The sequence below is a fragment of the Pezoporus occidentalis genome, unplaced genomic scaffold, assembly GCF_034315485.1.
Source record: "Pezoporus occidentalis ecotype Australia unplaced genomic scaffold, CSIRO_AGI_Poc_V1 ctg280, whole genome shotgun sequence".
NCBI lineage: Eukaryota > Metazoa > Chordata > Aves > Psittaciformes > Psittacidae > Pezoporus > Pezoporus occidentalis.
Genome location: NW_026914719.1, coordinates 915181 through 935357, shown reverse-complemented (window position 1 = coordinate 935357; position 20177 = coordinate 915181). Strand labels below are relative to the sequence as shown.

The 20177-nt window shown below is 52.6% G+C and overlaps 1 protein-coding gene across 3 annotated transcripts; it reads right to left on the bottom strand.

Annotated features, from left to right (window-relative positions):
• Positions 1-7687: 7687 nt before the first annotated feature.
• SLC16A4 (solute carrier family 16 member 4) lies at positions 7688-19557 on the bottom strand. Of its 3 annotated transcripts, none has more exons than XM_062625679.1 (9): positions 19077-19557; positions 18464-18544; positions 17327-17459; positions 16325-16468; positions 15733-15894; positions 14736-15275; positions 13264-13475; positions 12449-12542; positions 7688-8101 (listed from the first exon to the last, which is right to left on the bottom strand). In XM_062625679.1, the coding sequence occupies exons 1-9, from the start codon at positions 19215-19217 to the stop codon at positions 7947-7949; spliced, it is 1662 nt and encodes a 553-aa protein (XP_062481663.1). In that variant the 5' UTR covers positions 19218-19557; the 3' UTR covers positions 7688-7946. The 3 variants fall into 3 exon arrangements, with proteins under 3 accessions (XP_062481663.1, XP_062481662.1, XP_062481665.1); XM_062625678.1 differs by having other exon boundaries at positions 18464-18570; positions 19094-19557; XM_062625681.1 differs by lacking the exon at positions 16325-16468 and having other exon boundaries at positions 18464-18570; positions 19094-19557.
• Between the last annotated feature and the right edge of the window lie 620 nt (positions 19558-20177).

Here is a 20177-nt window from a genome sequence, read left to right as displayed (position 1 = left end):
GAACCCAGCATCCCGCCCCAGGCTGGCTCTTTTCCCTGTCATTGCTGCCATTGGTAGCAAGCGAGGTCTTGGATCTTGCAGCCTGTGTCTCCTTCCATGCGCAGTGCTGTGTTCCAAGCCTGTAAAATCATTTTAGGTACGCCTGAGGACACGCAGGGTGCAGAGGGATTGCTGGCCACAGGAAGCCAGTGAGGTCTCATGAGGGTGGTTGTTAAGCTCTGGCTCTCAGTGCAGAGAACTTGGCCTTTGGGTTGTGGTGGTGCAGCCTGCTTGGCCAAGGGATTGGTTTTGGTTGGTGCCTGCAGTGTAGGCAGAGCCCAGCACCATTGCCAGCATGGGGGGCTTTAGCTCAGAGCCCAGCACCATTGCCAGCATGGGGGGCTTCACTTCAGAGCCCAGCACCATTGCCAGCATGGGGAGCTTTAGCTCAGAGCCCAGCACCATTGCCAGCATGGGGGGCTTCAGTTCAGAGCCCAGCACCATTGCCAGCATGGGGGGCTTCAGTTCAGAGCCCAGCACCATTGCCAGCATGGGGGGCTTCAGCTCAGAGCCCAGCACCATTGCCAGCATGGGGGGCTTCAGTTCAGAGCCCAGCACCATTGCCAGCATGGGGGGCTTCAGTTCAGAGCTCAGCACCATTGCCAGCATGGGGGGCTTCAGTTCAGAGCCCAGCACCATTGCCAGCATGGGGGGCTTTAGCTCAGAGCCCAGCACCATTGCCAGCATGGGGGGCTTCAGTTCAGAGCCCAGCACCATTGCCAGCCTGGGGGGCTTCAGTTCAGAGCCCAGCACCATTGCCAGCATGGGGGGCTTCAGCTCAGAGCTCAGCACCATTGCCAGCATGGGGGGCTTCAGCTCAGAGCCCAGCACCATTGCCAGCATGGGGGGGCTTCAGAGCTCAGCACCATTGCCAGCATGGGGGGCTTTAGCTCAGAGCCCAGCACCATTGCCAGCATGGGGGGCTTTAGCTCAGAGCTCAGCACCATTGCCAGCATGGGGGGGCTTCAGAGCTCAGCACCATTGCCAGCCTGGGGGGCTTTAGCTCAGAGCTCAGCACCATTGTCAGCATGGGGGGCTTCAGAGCTCAGCACCATTGCCAGCATGGGGGGCTTCAGAGCTCAGCACCATTGCCAGCATGGGGGGCTTCAGCTCGGAGCCCAGCACCATTGCCAGCATGGGGGGCTTTAGCTCAGAGCCCAGCACCATTGCCAGCATGGGGGGCTTCAGCTCGGAGCCCAGCACCATTGCCAGCATGGGGGGCTTTAGCTCAGAGCCCAGCACCATTGCCAGCATGAGGGGCTTCAGTTCAGAGCTCAGCACCATTGCCAGCATGGGGGGCTTTAGCTCAGAGCCCAGCACCATTGCCAGCATGAGGGGCTTCAGTTCAGAGCTCAGCACCACTGCCAGCATGGGGGGCTTTAGCTCAGAGCCCAGCACCATTGCCAGCATGGGGGGCTTCAGTTCAGAGCTCAGCACCATTGCCAGCATGGGGGGCTTCAGTTCAGAGCCCAGCACCATTGCCAGCATGAGGGGCTTCAGTTCAGAGCTCAGCACCATTGCCAGCATGGGGGGCTTCAGTTCAGAGCTCAGCACCATTGCCAGCATGGGGGGCTTCAGTTCAGAGCTCAGCACCATTGCCAGCATGGGGGGCTTCAGTTCAGAGCCCAGCACCATTGCCAGCCTGAGCAGAGGTTTGGTGCAGGATGAGCTCTTCAAACACTGAGCTGCTGTCACTGAGGCTTGTGGGGACAGCACAGTGAGAAGGGGAATGTTCTTGTTTCTGTGCTGCTCTTGGGTGGCTGCAGACAAGACTTCATGTCTCATACCTGCAGCCCAGCTACCCCTGCACTAAGGCACAGCAGCAGAGATGCCTTCCCAGCTGTCAGATGCCCTTTACCAAGTGCCTTGGCTCTTTCTCCTTGCACACAGACGTGTGTCCCGGCAGCAGGTTGAGGCTGGTCCTGGGCACCCCATCCCTGCGACCACCCTTAACTCAGCCAGCGTGGCCGTAGCTCCCTTTGCTGCTTGACCAAAGGCTTGTGGGGTTGGGGATCAATGGAGATGCATTATGTTAGTCACTGGGGTGTTGTACGGGCGCCAGCTCTCCTGAGCCAGAGTGCAGTCCTTGCCCTGTCGTGCCCACGTGAGGAGTATCTGCAGGGGAAAGCCTTGCAAAGCTCGGTGCTGGATGAGGAGGCAAAGTCTGGCTCGCTTCGGGGATGGAGACTTTGACCCATGAATTACTTCTGAACTTGTCTGTGGCCATGAGCAAGAGCTCCCATCTCCTCTGCGGTCACTGCAGGCTTAAAAGCTTTTCCGTAGCTAAAACCCAGCCCCAAACCCCCACTCCCCACCTCCTGGCGGAGGCTTTCGTCTCCCTGGGGCTGAAGCTTTTCCACTCGGGCTTTGCTGACCTGGAGCCTCACAACCTCTGCATCCCAGACACGGCTGCAGGATGGAGTCCAGGCAGGGAGGGAAACAAAACCAGGGAAAGAAAGAAGCCAAACGTTGCTGTTATCAGCGTGTGGAGGAGCCAAGTAAAGAGCCGAAACCATGCGCGCTGCCTGCCACCGGGCGGGTAAGGGAAGAGCAGCCTGCTTTCCTGCTGCTGGAAGCTCGTGTTGTCATATCCTCACCCAGCCATTTTCAAGTGCTTTTTGCTTTCTTCCCATGGCTTAAGGTCAAAGCAAGGACCTCGGCAGCGTTGCTAGCTGGAGCCCCTTGTTTGGGGTGTGTTGTGTTCCGCTACCCAAAACCAGACCTGCTGCGGGTGTGAGAGAGCTTCTTGTTCTCCTTTAAAACCTGAGTTGTTTTCATGAGGAGCCTCCTACAAAGCTGCTGTTTCTCCAATAGCACCGTGGGCAAGAAGCCTTGCAGTGGGTTTGTGCATAGAGCATCTGAGGTGCTGAGAGCAATGCGAGATCCCAGGTGATGGGTTAGTCCCTAAACTTCTTGCCCCTTACCCTGGTCTCAGGCCTTGAAGCAGCTGCGTGGTTCCTGGTCAGCTCTCCAAGCTCATCCCCAAGCTCCTGTCATTTGAACATCACAGAGATAGTCAACATCCAGAGCTCCTGCGTGCTGACGGAAGGGATTCCAGCCCAGCCCTTGGAGGGGATTTTATGGCGAGATAAAGATTGTCCCTTGTTTCGTGTTAAACTTTGGGACCAGCTCTGCGTTAGTGCCTGGGTTTATCAGAGAGGAGCGGGGGGGAAGCCCAGGCCTTGGATACCAGTGGGGTGTTATCAAGGAGAGAGGCTGGCTGTGAGAGCACGAGGCGGGAGAGGGGTTATTTTGTCTACTGAGGGATGGCTCCGTCTGTGTTCTAAAGCTGGACCCTGACTTTCACTGACCCACAGCAGGTTTCCTCAAACCCAGGGAGGAGAGGAACCTGCAGCGCACAGCCAGGGCCCTCAGAGGTGTATGGTGACCATATAAGACTGTAGAAGAGCTCCAGTGTGAGTTAGGGACTTAGGCAGCATGCTCCTGTATGTGACCTCTGGCTGCACTAACTTCCATAGCTTTGATAGACCTCAGCTGAGATTTAACAGCTTTATGTGAAATCAGTTGAAGATTAAGACCGTGCAGTTGCCTGCCTCTAAATCAGTGCTGCCCAAATAGCTGCTGGGTGATGGAGGGTGACCAGGACAGGGCTGAGATGGCAGCAGAGTCCCAGTGCTCTTGTGTTATTCCTTTTCTGGCTACAGCTCTAGCTCCCAGAGCTGCCTCGCAGGATTATACCTTGGAATAAATCCCTGAATAAGGGTGGAAAAGCACTTCCCCTCCCTGTAACTCCAAGGGAGGATGGTAGCCTTGCAGCAGAGTTCTTTGGATGAGACAATCCCAGGTGTAACGTTGGTGCTGGCATGAATTTTAGGGTTTTAAACCAACAAATCTATGTTCAGATGATTCCAAACCTGGTTTCTCCTCAGGCTGCCTGCCTGAGAAGTAAAAAATGAGCTTGGGGTCTGGAAATGTTGCACCGAGTGATTCAAGGTGGAGTGCTGAGGCTGTCATCAGTTCTACAAGTTACTGTCTTGGAAAGATCTGTAGGAGGTTGTTATGCATTTCCTTCCAATACAAAGTGCAGGGGTGATGCTTGAGGTACATGTGGGTTGGGAAGCATACGGGCATCCTGCCCTGTGCGCTTGGGCTTTCTCAGGAGCAGGGAGGAGGACTGGGAGGGCGCAGCAGTGTAACAGTCTTCTAGTGCCTAAAGGGGCTGCAGGAAACCTGGAGAGGGGCTTGGGACAAGGGATGTAGGGACAGGCCAAGGGGAATGGCTTGAACCTGCCAGAGGGGAGACTGAGCTGAGCTCTTAGGCAGAAGCTCTTCCCTGTGAGGGTGCTGAGGCGCTGGCACAGGGTGCCCAGAGAAGCTGTGGCTGCCCCATCCCTGGCAGTGTTCAAGGCCAGGTTGGACACAGGGGCTTGGAGCAAGCTGCTCTATGGAAGGGGTCCCTGCCCGTGGCAGGGGTTGGAGCTGGAGGAGCTTTAAGGTCCCTTCCAACACAAACCATTCTATGATTCCCTGATTCAAACAAAGCATTTGTCATGCTGATGATCATATTAAGCCATTGCTGCTCATTTTCTCTACCCCGTATTCTGCAGTCAAGGAGCAGGCGCGAAGGGGATTTGCCAAGTGAACCTGAGAGATGACAGCTTTTAAACTTGTTTGTGTCCCAGCAGTTTTGCATTTAGCCCAACAGCATGTGATGCTCTTTACTATGCAAAACTGGCTTTATGGCGTTATTTGCAAGATGGCTTCAGTGGGATGGAAAAATCTTCCTCTGGGCAGATGTTCCCATCCTCATCGCTGTTTGTTTCTCTAATGTGTGTGTCGCATGTATTTTGCAAGTAAATAAATGCCTTTAGTTTTGAGCTGTGAAGAGAACTAGAGCATCTCTTCTGTGCTTCCTTTCTCAGCAAAAGGTATGAGAGGAGGGAAGTGCTATCTGAGCACCAGATGTTATCCTGAGCCTGCTCCCTTGCAAGGATGAAGGCTCCAGGGGTCTTCTCCCACTTCCCAGCTTGATGGTAGGACTGTGCAGGGCAGCTGGGAGGAGTTTCTCATTACAGGGACTGGTTTCCTCAACCTGTTTCGATAGGTGAGAGTTAATCAGGGCTAGAGACAGGTACTTTGCCTCTGCAGAGACGTTTTTGGCAAGAAGGGCTGGTGGTGCCCATCTGTGGGGTAAGGTGCTTTGTAAACAGGAGCTCCTGAGTTATTTGCCCCTTTGCAGAAGGAAAGAGAAGGGTCCAAGCACTTGGGAGACCCCGTTTTTCTCACTAAAGGTAAGGAATAGGTGGCACGTGTTTGTCTGGAGAGGTCAGGGACATTTGTGTCCTCCTTAAAACCTGGAGATTTGGAAGGGAGCCCATTTGTTGGAGCAGATGGGATGGGAGCTGCAGACACCGCATCCACATCCCGCTGCTCGTCATTCCTTGGTGACAAAAGAGGTGAAAATGTAACAGAGCTTGTGTTGAAAGGAGGGTGGTGGTGAGCAGAGAGGCTTTATTTACAGGGGGACGAATTGATTAGAACATGGGGATAGGTGCTATAAATCGTGTAGAGCAAGAGCAGCAGGGTAAGGATGTGGTGTGTCGGCCCTTGTTCATCCCCGTGTCGCTTTGGTCACTGGGTCTCACATTATTAATAGCAAACCCCACTACTGAACTCAAGTATGGGTTAGAGAGGTGCAGAATGAGAGGGGGTTTAAGCTTTTGGATTGGAAAACATGAAGCCACGCGTTTGTTCAGTAGGAGAGTGATGAACTATAATGTTTCATGAGGTGAAAATGGAAGCTTCGTTCCAGCTTCAATCTCAGCTGAAGGCTTAGTGCAGGCTTGAGCCATATAATGTATGGTACCCGCTCCCCCCTCTTAAACAATCAGTGCCTCAAATGCTTCTTAAATCTTAAACCCTGGTTGCTCCAAAAATGACCCTCTAGAGATCCCTGGCAGTGTTCGAGGCCAGGTTGGACACAGGGGCTTGGAGCAAGCTGCTCTAGTGGAAGGGGTCCCTGCCTGTGGCAGGGGTTGGAGCTGGAGGAGCTTTAAGGTCCCAGCTTCCAATCCAATCAGTTTGTGATTTGAGGATTCCTATTGTGGGTACAGATATTACCTGGTACAACTGAACTGTGCCCTGTGTCTGATGCAGTGGTTAAGGTGTAAAAAGACAACTTCTGAAGTGTTTGCTGCCTGTGGATTCTTGCAGGAGTTGGAGAAGCTGTGAAGCAGCATGTGAGAACTTAACCTCTTTGTAGCACCGATGTTCCCCATCTACTGCAGATTGAAGGCTATTTTTTTCTGCTCATTTAGCACCCTTGTGTAGTTGTGTAACTTCTCAATCCAGCCCATTATCTGTGGGGAAACCTTCCTGCCTGCAGCAATGCTTTAGCTCCTTAATACCTCTGTAATGTTCTGTAGCTTTTTATTAAATATAGCCCACTTAATTTGGTGCTGGAAATAACCCATTTGACACTTTAAAGGAGTATTTCTATAGGGAAACAACTCTCTTTATGTTTTAGTATTTAAGGGTAATGCCAGTGGCTGGGATAGTGAGGGACCTGGGGGGTTCAGGCTGGAGAAGAGAAGGCTCAGGGGGGACCTGATGGCTGCCTACAAGTGCCTGAGAGGAGGATGGAGCCAGGAGGGGCTGGGCTCTGCTCCCAAGGAACAAGGGATGGGACAAGAGGAAACGGCCTCAAGCTGCACCAGGGCAGGTTTAGATGGAGCTGAGGAACAATTCCTGCCCCAGAGGATGCTCAGGCATTGGAACAGGCTGCCCAGGGCAGGGCTGCAGGCACCGTCCCTGCAAGTGTTCACACAGCGTGGAGACGAGGCCTCAGTGCCATGGGTTAGGGGTGGCCTGGGCAGTGCTGGGAATGGTTGGACTGGATGAGCTGAAAGGGCTTTTCCAACCTGTTTGATTCCATGAGCCTATAAAACCCTTACGCTATCCCAGATTAATCTGAAATATCTGGCGGTAATGCAAAATATCACAACCTCACAACTGGAAAGGAAGTCAAAGCAGTGATCAGTCACAGCTTGCCATCCAAATGAAACCTATAGGGTGCTGGCTGAATACAGGCTCAGTGATGCTGCTTGGTTCTAGAAGCATTGACTTGTATGTTCATTGAATCCCAGGGAATTGTTGAGGACTGGGAGGGTGGGGAGGAGGGGAGAGGGCTCTGAGAGATGGATGTGGCATTTAAGCTTTGTCATATTGTGGTGCTGGCTTTAATGAGAACTGGTTTTGGTTCCAGGTCCTCTGTGCTGTGGCAGATAACACGGTGCCTGGGAGAGTGAGTGGCCACGGTGCAGCATCCTTCTCACAGAAAGAGGGCTTTGTGGGATGACTGTTCTCCGTATCCTCATGGAAGTTTGATCCCTATCTCTGCTCTTGCTAATTATTCCTGTGTGAATAGAATAAGCTAAAATCTCCTGCTGCTTTTGGCACTTTTGAGGTCCTCATCCCAAGAGGTGAGTCAGCTTTGCTCTCTTGTGGTGGCTGGGAGAGCTGGAGGGGTGGCTCTGCAGCTCTGGAACCGAGCTGTCAGGCTGAACACAGTAGGATTAAACCTGAGACACAGAAAGACATGGCTCAGGAGCAAAGTCCAAGTGAAGCCCGTGTCCATCTGGGCCGTTGGCCTTATTTTCTCCCCTCAAATAGCGCTTTACACAATGTATTTGTTGCATGGCTTTAATCGCAGGTGCAGGAGGAGTACCTGGATATACAAACTAGGAATCTGCCATCCCAAAATTCTTACTTTTGCTGCTGTTTGTGTTTCCTGGACCAGGAGGTCTGTGCTGGCAGTCGCTCTCCCACAGTGGGTGCCATCAAAGACCATCCACGGCAGAGACTTGGACCTGGATGATCTTTCCGGTCCCTCCCAACCCAAACGGTTCCATGTTTCTGTGCTTTACAGTGTCCACCACAGAATCACCTCAGCCAAGCCTGGGGCTGGTGTTTGAGTTGGCTTTTTTTAGCTTCCATTTCTGGGCCGAAGGCTCAAAGAAGAAAGAAATGGGAGAGATGAGAGCACAGGCTCCAGCAAAGAGGAAGGAGCAGACGTACGTCTGCGTGTAGTCATAGAGCCACCCTGCAGGAGGAAAGAGCAGTGTTAAAGCTGGTGGATTTTAATCACCCAAAGAAAAAGCTCATTTTGGGAAGTGGGTGGGAAGCAGGGATGTGTGCTCTTGGCTAAGAATTCCTTAGATGTTTCCTTGGAATTGTCTTAACTCTTCATGTGCTGCTGCTGGACTGTTACATCTTCTGCTGTTGGTATTAACCCTAACTTGTAGCTGACTTCTGATCCTTGTAGTGCACACGGGTTTTAATTGGATTGAATTTCATCCCTGCCTTTTTATTCCTGTTTAAATAAGGGGGCCAAAAGTAACTGCTGCAGCAGATGGATAATCCCATTGGACTAACGAGATGCTTTGCATGTGTTGGTGACTGCAACATCTGGGCTGCAAAGTCCACATCCTTCTTGTGAGCAGACCCAGTTTAAGGCAATCTAACAGGAGAGATCCCAGGCTGGGAGCTTGATGTGAACTTGCTTTAAAGTAGCTTTGGGAGCACTTAAAAGGGAAAACTAAATTCCATAGAGGCTCAGGAATCAGTGAGGCAGGTCACCTCTTCAAGTGACCTCCAAGGGTTTTGTTTAGCTGTGGCATAGCATCTTGTGTCTAGACAGTGCTGTTAAAGGGGGCTAAATCCTCTGTTTAAAACAGACAAAGTGATGGGAATTGCTGTGGCACCTGATAAAAGCCTTTATATAGTCCCAAATGTGGCCTGGGATGGTTGGATGTCTGAGGTGGGTTAGCAGCTGAGCCAGATCTGCTGCTCGTATAAACTGCAGTTCCCCTGGGGACATCCCTGGACTCGCCCGATTTACACAAGCAGCAGATCTGCCCCAAATCTGGGATTCTTAAAACCAGCTCTAGATAGGGAGGGACGTAACACAGTCCCTGGAGAGCCTGGTCTCAGCCGTGCCGGAGCGTTGCTGCTTTGGGAGTGCCACAGCCCTCAGGAAGGGAGGAAACGGAGCCAGTGAAATCTGGGCATCGGTGACAGAGCAGAGGTGCAGTTGTTTTCCCTGCTGTGGATCTCCATGGCTGCAGGAGGGTTTTAGGGGACAGAGGGGAGGCTGTGGGCCGTGCTGCTCTGCTCCTGTTGGCTCCTGCTGTCCTCAGGGCAGTTCCAGCTCTGTTTCTTTTCTCAGGGACATCGTGTGAGCCGCGGCGGAGGCGAAGCCAGAGCTCGCTGCTTGAAGGAGGACCCCATGGTGCTGGACGTGGGGATGTGGGTGCTGCTGCCGTGACCCTGATGGTTCTGCAGTGGTTTGTTCCCCAGGGTGGGATCTGTGGTTGCTGTCTCAAAGTCTCTGGGATTTGGGCAGGAAAAGGGCCTGCTCAAGGCCAGGTTGGATGGGGCTTGGAGCAGCCTGGTCTAGTGGAAGGGGTCCCTGCCCTGCAGGGGGGTTGGAACTGGATGATGCTTTCCAAGCCAAACCATTCTGTGACACTAACGTAGTCATTTGTAAGGGGTGCAGGACAACGCTCCAGCTGACTTCTGATTTATTGCAGGTATTTTGAAGTGTCTTTCAGAATGGTTTGAAACGTGGGGGATTCTGGGGGGCTGCTGCCCCTCACCACACAGCGATCACCTCACCTCACAGGGATCGCCTTCCACCACATCACACCCCAGCTTTTCAAAGCACCTCTGGTGCCTGTGCCTCCTTTCCTCATCCAAATGAGAAAATCATTCCTGCTGGAGGAAGCTGAGTTAGAAGCTTATGGTGGGCAAAAGCCAGCAAAGCAGAACTTTTGTCTTCCAGTACCTGAAGGAGCTCCAGGAAAGCTGGAGAGGGGCTTGGGACAAGGGCCTGTAGGGCCAGGCCAAGGGGAATGGCTTGAACCTGCCCCAGGGGAGACTGAGATGAGCTCTTAGGCAGAAGCTCTTCCCTGTGAGGGTGCTGAGGCGCTGGCACAGGGTGCCCAGAGAAGCTGTGGCTGCCCCATCCCTGGCAGTGTTCAAGGGCAGGTTGGACACAGGGGCTTGGAGCAAGCTGCTCTATGGAAGGGGTCCCTGCCCGTGGCAGGGGCTGGAGCTGAAGGAGCTTTAAGGTCCCTTCCAACCCAAACCAGCCTGGGATGCTGTGTTTAAATTGCACTGCTGCTCTGTTTGTTTATCCCTAAGCAGCCACACCTGGTGTGGGGATGCAGGTAACATTTAGACAAGAGCATCCCGATTCAGGTGCCAGCACAGCTTTCAACTGACTCCATCACCTTTTGCCACCCAAATTTGCTGGGGCTGGTGTTTGGGTGCTGCTGGATGCTGGAATCTGGTTTGTAGTTATGGGTGACAGGGTTTGTTTTATGTCAGTTGCACTCTGAGGTACTGATTTACGCTGCTTTACAGAAATCAGAGGTACTCATCTCTCCTTAGCTTGCCTGTGGCTGCCATATGAAGTTTGTTCTGTCTTGTCCTGGTTTGGTTTGGTGTTTTTCAGCAGGGGAGAAGTGCCCAGCAGTGCTGGTGGGTGAGGAGCTGCGATGGAACCTTCAAACTCTTCACCCTGGGCTTTCGGTCAGGCTGCCTCTGGATTTAAGGGCTTGTACTTAAACAGATTGGCAGGTGAGTCACCTTTTGTTGCAATGTGATCAGGCTTTGTTCTAGTGTGCAGAATAAGCTTTTTTAACCTCAGTGGCTCTCACTATGCTTTGGGATTCACTGTTAGAACATTGTAATGCTAAAAGGGAAGGCTTGAGGGAGGTCAGCAGCCATCAGAGGCACTAAACCGCAGGATCCCACATAGCATTTATATCCTGTTTGTATCCTGCAAGGAGCAGATCCTTTGGACACTTTGAGTTAGTAGCTGCTGGTCAGATTCAGTTTTCACACCTGATACTGTAATGGAAGAGAAAATTGCAGCATTTCTCTTGGATCACAACCCTAGATCCTGAGCTCTGCATTGGTTCCCTCTCGCTCTGCCTGCAGGGAGATGGATCAGCGAGAGTTTTCCTTCTTGGCTTTATGTGGCCTTTATTTATCCCACCAGGATCAAGAAGACTGATTTCTGTGGAAGGCTTTTTGCAGGAAACCTGCTTGCTTTACAAAATGCAGACAGGGTGTTCACAGGGTGAGTGGTTGGCACTTCCCGAAGGCAAAAGGCTTGCAATTAGTGCGAATATATTGGAAGTGGATGAAAGTGTAACCACTGTGTTAGCATGTGTGATGCATGGATGAGAGAGAACCCAGTTATTTAGCTCTTTTTCTACTGTATGTTACTGTGTCGGGGAATTTACTGTGATGGTTGTACAGGGATTGCTTTTGGGTGGACATACATCTTGTATCAGTGGAAGAGCTATCCAATAGAGGCTATGGATCACTGTGACAGCGTAAAGCATGCTGTCAGTGAAACACTTTAGCTACTTGAAATTGCATCCACATCGAGTTTTATATTGATGAGGGAAATCAATCTGGTGGGTTTTCCACATGCTTATGATAGAGCAGCGGTGCTAAACCTCTGCGTGGAGCTGGGATTTACAGGCTCCTTGGCAGCTGTGAGCAAAGTGCCTCTGCAGGCTTGGGGCAGCTGATAGCAGGGGCAGGAAGCAAGGCATGAAGAGCGAGTTGGCAGGTTCTGTTCAGGATCCATTTGCTGGGGGGGTGACAGGACATCGTTCACCCTGCTCTTTGACACTGCAGCTTGTCCTAGTTTGTTTGCACCAGGAGGACCTCAGCAGAGCTCAGTGGTGTTTCCAATGATGAGGTATGGCTGTGAAGGGTCATGAGGGAAAGGAAAAGCTTTGGTCCTGGCCAAGATGTTTGGAGGAGAACAAGCCCTTTGCTTGTAAGCAGAACCTGGAGCCTCACTTCTAAGCACTTGAAATCTGCCACATACTGAGAACTGCCTTGGTTTTCTGGCAGAGAGAAAGGAAAAGCTTTTCATCCTGCTTATCTCTGGGCCCAGGAGCTCCTGTGGCTGAGCTGTGTAATCTTCAAAACGAGATTACAGAGACTTCTCCTTAGGTTTCAGCGCCTCTGCTTGATACGGGACTGCTGCTGAGCCTGTCCTTGCTCTGCCTTCCTCTCCTCCAGTCCCTCTGTTCCAAGTTCAAGGTTATAATGCTCCACTGGGGGTAAGATCCCTGGCACTGTGGTTGTTACTCTTCTGCTGTGTTAAATGTGGTGATGAGGGGTGAGGGGGATGTTTAGCTGCTCTTTTTCCATGCAGCTTTTTGGCCAAACTAGTTTGGGTTTTGTGAATTCCTGAACAGAATTTGTGTATAGAGAGAAGTACCTGAAACATGGCTGTTTTTCACCCCCCCACAGACAGAGGAACCATCCCTGGACGCACACGGGTAGAAGAGTGGGCCACCAGCGTGTTGTACCATGGGCTGTCTGCGGTGGGTATAATTATACATCACGTAAGAGTTACCTGCTAGAGGAGGTCCTCCAACTGCTGCTATCCCAGCGAAGAAGGCAGCAAACCCCAAGTAGCTGTGGAGGTTTTGCACTCCCACGAGATCCACCTGTTTGCAGACCAGAATGGGTAATTTCCCAGTTCAAGGGACTTAATGTGTGAAAGCACAAGAGAGCATTTTATTATTATTCCTATTTTGACTGGTGAGCATCCTCTTCAGCTGCAGTTTTGAAAGGACTTTGCACCTCAAGGTCTCATCCAGCCTGGAATCCGCTCGCCTCCTTAAGGCCAGCATGGAAATGACTAGGATGGGAGATGCTTTTCTGCCTCCTGACTGCTTGAGCAGCTCCTGGAACTAGTACTGCTGCTAAGGCTATGAGGAAGGTGTTTTAAACTCCAAATTCCCCCCCAGAAAGAAATGCCAAATGATAATGATACCTCCATATCCAGATCCTGTGTGACTGCTCTGTGTGTGTTACAGGTAATTCTGGGATTGGGAGTGGATATGCACAACCCTGTCTTAGCATTAGGAAGTGAATGGATTCATCCCAATACCTATGAGGTGGAGTGGTCTCCCTTAGAAAGGAGGATGTGGAAGGCAGTTAAAGCCAGGTCATTACAAATCTGCAGTCAGTTCCCAGTGTTTCTGTTACATCTGGGCTGTGGACACTAGTAAGTGGGGTGGAGAGAAGATCTGGGGCTCCAAAGGTGGGGAGAGCCCTCTCAGGCAGGTCTGGCTAATGCAGCTTTACGGAAGGCGGTTGGGATGATGTGGGAATACTGTTGGAAATGCCACGTCTGATGCTTTATTAACAAAACATCCTACTCACCAGCACAGGGAGGACCAGAGCCATGAACCCACCGCAGAAAACAGCAAAGGCCACCACGTAGGTCATGAGCAACGGGAAGGTGGTGGCCAGAGGACAGAGCAGGTTAGTGATGCCGCTGAGGACAAGGTAAGCCGCGTGGTAGTGATACTTCTTGGTCCAGTTCTTGTCGGCCACCCAGCCTGAGAGGAGCTGGCTGACCATCTCCGTGATGCCTGCGGGGAAGAGGAGTCCACCAGAGCCTCAAAGAAGACTTTATTTAGTCTCTAGTTTGCTGTTTCGCACTAAACCCCATCCCGATCCCACCCGCTTGCTGCGGGGATGTGACTGCAAAGGGCTGGAATGCTGGGAAGGTCCAGGAAGGTGATTTTAGGCTGATGTAAAATTAATGTTTGAGGGTTTTTTTTTCCCCTTTGCCTTGGTGCCTGCTATTGCCAAGTGCCTGTGGGTGCACCAGAGTGGTCCGTACAGATTCCGTCAAGGGCTGTGCACTCAGTGGAAGGCTCCGCAATGCCCTGTAGTAAAACCAGGCAAGAGAAGCTTGCTCTTTGAGCTCTCTTTTGGGATGGAATAAAAGCTGAATATTAAGAGGAAAGATGCTGATGAGATGGTAATATCTATAAGGAAGCCAAGGAGGACAAAAGCCCTTTTTTAAAGGCTTAGCAGACTTTTGATACTTGGTTTTTACATCTCTTGCTCCCTTTGCTTATAAACTAAAGATCAGAGGGGTGCTCACTGCCAGCTAATAGCTTGCTGACCACGGTGCCCTCCCACTCTTAATCCAAATGTCAGCCTAATTGCTGCCTTCTCCTTCTAGATGCCTTGACAGCCTATGTCACTTCTAAAGCTGATACAGAAGTTTATTTTTGTACAATAAAAACCTTTACAATGACTGAGGTTGGAGCCGCTTTCTTAACCCGGTGCGACTTTAATGTTAATCCCCACTTATCCTCAGGCATGGTTGGGGTGTTTGGGGGGGTTTGGGTTGGTTTCCCCCACCCTTGGGGTAAATGTGCCGAATTCAAATGGCTACATCCAAGTTAATGTTGTTTTTTTCCCCCTAATACTGATTTTTTTCTCTCTGCACACACTCCTGGCTCAGACTTGAGGTCTTTGAATGCCCGGATTCTGTGGCTTGTGGCTTTAGGCAAAGCAGGGCTGGTGGTGGGGAGGCTTTAGGAGGACAGATAGCACCTATGGATTTGGAAACGGGTTTGTTCCGTGCAGCGAGGGTGGGGGATCATCTAGCTTAGGCTGAGAGAACCACCCCCATGTGAGAGCGACTTGGTACATGTACAGAAGGCGCCGTTATATGTACAGAAGGCACCGTTATATTTACAGAAGGGGGGGTATAGGCTGAAGAGTTATTCTGGGCCATATTTGGGACTATTTCTTGGCAAGCTTTGTGTTGCTTCTCTTTCCTATTTGAGTATCATTGTCATTATAAATAGCTTTAAAAGATTCTTTTTGCCTACCAGCCACTGAAACGAGGTAAGAGGCATCCATGCTGCTTATGCCCAGCGTCCTGGCTCTTGCTACCAAGTGGAAGGTGGGCACGAAGTAGGCCAGGTGGCAGAACAGAAAAGACCATGTGAAAATGTAGAAGATGGGATCCTTCAGTGGGGAGAAGTCGAGGAGAGGCTGAGCATCTCCTGTTTGGGTCCCTGGATGGGGTTTGTAGCTTCTCTTGGCCTCGGTGGCTGTTCCTGCTGAGCTCATGGTGGGTTTGTTGACCCTCTCCGAAGTATTTACAGGAGCAGGGACATCTCTGCTGTGGGGCATGGTGACTCCCTCCATGGTGGGCAGGTCCTGTGTGCTGTGAAGCTCTATTTCCTTGTGAGTGCTTCCATCTAAGCATCCATCGAGGGTTTCTGAATCCTTCTTTGCTGTTGAAGACCCGCCACGGTCTTGACTTCGAGCAGGGGGACGTCGAGGTGGCTGGGTGCTGACGGGGCGCAGCAGCATGCTGGAAGGCACGAGGTTTAACATGATGCCTCCGAAAACCAGGAGAGTACCTGAGGGAAGGCAGAAGATGCTATTTATTTTCCTTGGCGTGGGAAGGAAGGAGCACCGTAGGGTGTAGTGTGCACTGAACGTGGAGAAAGCTCTGCTCTATCTCTATAAGCTGTTATTCCTGGTTTTTCCAGCTGGAAGTCCCTTCTGCTATGATGCACACAACAAATCCAGAGCCACCTCTGGGACCTGGGAGCTTGGTTTGTTTCCCCTCATGAGGGAACATGATGGACCTTCGAGGTGGCCTGAAACTGTAGTCAAAACCAGGATTTTCACTTCTGGTTTTGGTTTCTGAGGTGTCTGTTTTGACTCTGACTTTAATGACTGATTCAAGCGTTTCATCATTACCAGGATGTCCCCAAACTGTTCCTCAGCACATCCAATGCTCTAACCCTGCCCAGATATCCTCAAACTCCCTCTTAATGCTGATGAATTAGAAGAAATGGGAGCTGGGCTCACCTTGCCAGCCATAGAAGTCGATGAGGAGCTGGGTGAATGGTGCTATGAGGAACGTCAGCCCCATCCCAGAGCGGGCGATGGCGCTGGCGAAGGCCAGCCTTGTCCTGCAGCGCTTGGCCGTCATCACCGTGGCTGCCTGGTAGAGGCAGGCGAAGCCCATACCTGTGGTGAGGGACAGAAATGGAACTGTTTCTATCGTGAGCTTTAGGGATTCCACATCACAACGGCCCAAGATCATTGTCCGCAGAGTGGAGGGTTCATGGGCTGAAAGGGGGGAACTTCTGCTGGTGCAGTCAGTGGAGAGCAAGTGGTATTTAGTGGCTGGGGGTATTGAGGCTGTGCACTGTTAGTAAGGGGTTTAACAGGCCAGGATTCATGCTGGGTCCAGAAAAAAATCAAGGTTAGTTGAGATGAGTGTGTTGAAACTGGTATTTTAGGCTCCTGAGCATGAAGCTTTGGTGCTTCACGCAGCATCCCATGGGAAGGAGCTGGGATGCTCTAATAGTAAAGGAACTGCCTGGTGTGATGTTAAAGGAGCTGCTTTTACTCATGGAGCCCGGGGAAATCTGTGCCCGAGTCGCAGGCTGCTCACCCAGGAGGAGTCCCATGGAGATGCAGAGGAAGGGGACGCTGGTGGCCTGTGTGCTGAGCAGGCAGCCCCCGGCCACCACGGCGGCCCCGGCGATGGAGGTTGGCCGCTCGCCCAGCTTCCTGCAGACCACGGCCACGAACGGGGCTGGAAGGGGAAGGAGGGACAAAGCTCAGGCTGAAGATGACAAAACGGCTTGGGGACGTGTATTGGGATCCGGTGCCTTAGGAAGCGTCCGTTCGCCACCGTGGGACAGAGGGAGGGCAGGGACCCCTTCCATAGAGCAGCTTGCTCCAAGCCCCTGTGTCCAACCTGGCCTTGAACACTGCCAGGGATGGGGCAGCCACAGCTTCTCTGGGCACCCTGTGCCAGCGCCTCAGCACCCTCACAGGGAAGAGCTTCTGCCCCAGAGCTCATCTCAGTCTCCCCTCTGGCAGGTTAAAGCCATTCCCCTTGGCCTGGCCCTCCATCCCTTGTCCCAAGCCCCTCTCCAGCTTTCCTGCAGCCCCTTTAGGCACTGGAGCTGCTCTAAGGAATCCCTGGACTTGGTCCAACAGCTCCACATCCCTCTTATGTTGGAGGATGTGTTAATGCTCAGGACAGGATTAATCTGGGATGGGTTATTATTCAGGAGAGCAGACAAGAGGCTTTGTAACCTGGGAGCTCAGGGGTCGGGGCAGGGGAAGGAGTCAAAGCCCAAACAGAGCCTGTTTCCTGATGCACTGTGCTCAGCCACTGGGACTTCCTTGGAGGTGCCGGCATTGGTGTTAGAGGTGAGGCTTGGCTCTGGGTGCGGACAATAAACCTATTACAGCAAGGTGTCATGGCACACACGATCCCCATCCTTGGACCATGCTCCCAAGGCACACATGGGCATCAGCCATGCCCAGGATGCAGCAGTCTGGGATGGAAATGGGATCCGCAGAGCATCCCTGGTGCCCACGTATCAAAGCAAATGGCCTTGAGGTTGGGACGCTGCTCCAATCCCTAAGGGTTCCAGCTCACCTCCTAAGAAGCGCAGCGAGGACATGATGGAGCCGATCCAGCTGATCTGCTCAGAGGAGCCCCCCATCTCCTCTTGGAAAGCCATGAAGAAAATCCCAAAGGTCTTGAGCATCCCCATCACGAGTACATTGACCTGGATTGGAAGCAGATGCAGGTGAGGTGCCATCAACTGGAGGAAAAAGCTTCTCCTTCCTCCTTCCTTGTGCAGACAACTTGTGTTTTAAGGAGAAACAAGGCGGGACACATGAACTGGTGTGTGATGGGGAGCACCAGGGGTGTGGAATACCAGCTGGTGGCCACGCTGCAGTTTCATCTTAGACCCTCAAAACCACCTTGTGTGCAAACAGGCAGTTCTAAAGAAAGGGAGCAAAATAACACCAGAGCCCAACTTTTCACACTGAAAATGAACCTAAATGGGGCTTATTACTATTGAAGGCGTTGGGCAGGGTGGGGATGGACGTCAGCCAGGGCAGGTTCCCAGGCTTGCCCTGCCACAGGGCAAAGGACAGTTTGTGTCCTTAATGTTAACTCCCTCTTTCCCCCCCGGTAGTGGGTGGTTAATGATTGGCAGGGAGTTACTTTGGATGGAGTGGAAGCAGGGAAAGTTTTCCTGCACTTCCCAGCTTTCTGAGCTAGGGGATGGTGTCTTCCCCATGGATGTGCTCTTAGAGCCTGTGGCAGGGAGAATTAGTGCCTTTAAGAGGTGTTGATGTGCCCGGCCCTCCCAGGAGAGAGGAGTAGCGTGTGTGCTGCCTGCAGCCAGTGCTGCTCTGGGGACCCATCTCAGCTCCAATCCTTCACTGCCCCAAGATGGGATCTTGCCCTTACCAAAGGCACTGCTGGGTTTGATACCCCAGTGCTGGTGTGTATGAGTAGGGAAGACCCATCTGAGCACTGCAAGCTGCCTTTAGGTGCTAGGCTGCAGGTTGGGCACCCTCATGTAGATCCCCTTCATAGGGGAAGGTGTCTGCTCAGCCCTGGTGTGATGGGTGATGGTGCTCGGGGTAGCAAAGCACAGGTGATTTCTGCCCTTCCCTCGGTGGGCTCAGCCTGCCCCATCCTCTGCTCCACCGAGGTCTTTCCATCTGCCCCAGCTGATGGAGGCAGGGGGTTTGGTCGAGTTTGTTCTGTGCTTACCAGGAAGAAGTGGAACACCACTCCCCAAGCGCAGCCTCCATCTGCAGCTTCAGCCCCTGGGCAATTCCCGGCTGCCGGAGCCTCCGGTTCTTCCACCTTCCTTTCACCTGGGAATGGGAATTCCAGCACACATTAACACCTTGCTCTGTGGCTGTTCCCATGCAGGCATCAGCTGCCTTTGAACCCCGCAGCTCCGCTGGTACTGGGGCAGGCACCGGTGCTTTGCATTCAGCTTGTGAAAGCTGTTGGGGGTGGGTGAAGCTTTCACCAACCTTTTGGCCACCAGATGGGAAGTTGCACATTTGCTGCCTGCAAACAGCTCAATATCCTTCCTCTTTCCGCCCAGATTACTGGAGCCACTTGAGCTTTAAGGGATTTTAAGAGACAAGCACTTTTCTGATGCTTTAGGGTAGATGGTTTAGTTGGTTTGTGCCAAAAGCTGGGGGGTCACCATCTACCTGTGTCCATCTTTGAGCTCTCATGGGAAGCTCTCCCTGCCCTGTCCTTCTCTGCTTATCTCCTTTCCACCCTCCCGCCCGTCATACACCTCTGGCTGTGGCAGGAGCCTGCCTCAGGGACCAGCTGGATCCTAAAGGAGTCGGGGTTGATGAACCTGAAATGTTTCCTTACCCCCTTGCTGCTCCATGCTGGAAAATCCTCCCCAAAACTGGCGCTTGCAGAGAGGAACCGTCTCTTCATTTGCTCCAGAAACTAAATCCCCCTTCCTTTGGCACTCCAAAGTCTGGGCCTTCATTCACCTCCAGTGAGGATGATGGTGTCCGACCTTCCCAATGAGCCCCACCGTGGGACATGGAGCCTGAGAAGCGCTGGGGCTGAGTGGACGGAGCCCATCCTCCTCCTCCTCCTCCTCCTCCTCCTCTCGCGAGGCAGAGCCCAGCTAGCAGGGCCCCAAGGCCAGGAGTCCCTCCCCTTCCCTGGCCAGGAGCAGGAAGCTCAGAACATTGGGAGCAGAAATCCTACTGGGAGAAAAGAGGAAGGGTTGGAGCTCCAGGAAGAGCCCTGGATCTTGCTGAGCAGAGCAAGAGGTGGCAGTGGTGGATACAGGGGAGCAGAGCCCCATCCCTGCCTGTCCTACACAAGCCTTGGTCTGGGAGACTGCATCATTCGGGATGGGATGCTCTGGAAAGCTGTAGATTCCCCAGCCGAGATGCTGGGCAGTGGAGCGGAGCAGCCACTCGAGCGGAGCTGTGGTTTGCCAGGGTTGGAGTTGGCTCCGTGCCTCTCCTGTAAACACGCACCAGCTCCTGGCTCAATAGAGCCCTCACGCTTCCTCCTCCGCCCCGTCGCGGGTGACCCATCACCCCCATCAGCATTCCTGAGGGCACATGAGCTTGTGGGATCATGATGAGGATCTCTGCTCCCTCCCTCGGCAGGGAGGGCACTGCTCCAGCTTGCGGGAGGAGCCAGGAGCCTGTGGAGGCTCTTTCCCTATAGCAGGACTTTCAATGTGCACTGAGCTTTTAAGTGCACTGGGGTCTGCAGGGAGCGTGGTTTAAGCACAGCAGTGGCTGTGAGCTGTGAATGCTGCTGATAAACAGAGCTGCTCCTAGCAGCAGAGCCCCAGCCCCGTGACCACCCTTTTAACTCGGAGCCAGCCCCATTTCCTGGCTCGTGCTCTGCTGTGGAGCGTCCCCTTCACTGCACGCACGAGCACAGCTGCAGGCCTTCCACTGCCTCACACACAGGAAGCTTT

Coding starts and splice junctions, on each gene's coding strand:
- SLC16A4 (XM_062625678.1), bottom strand. CDS start 19,217: ATGAAGGCCCAGACTTTGGAGTGCCAAAGGAAGGGGGATTTAGTTTCT. Junction 17,460..18,463: donor TGGTGTTCCACTTCTTCCTG/GTAAGCACAGAA, acceptor CTTCCAATCCAG/GTCAATGTACTCGTGATGGG. Junction 12,543..13,263: donor CTCTGGTCCTCCCTGTGCTG/GTGAGTAGGATG, acceptor GTCTGCAAACAG/GTGGATCTCGTGGGAGTGCA.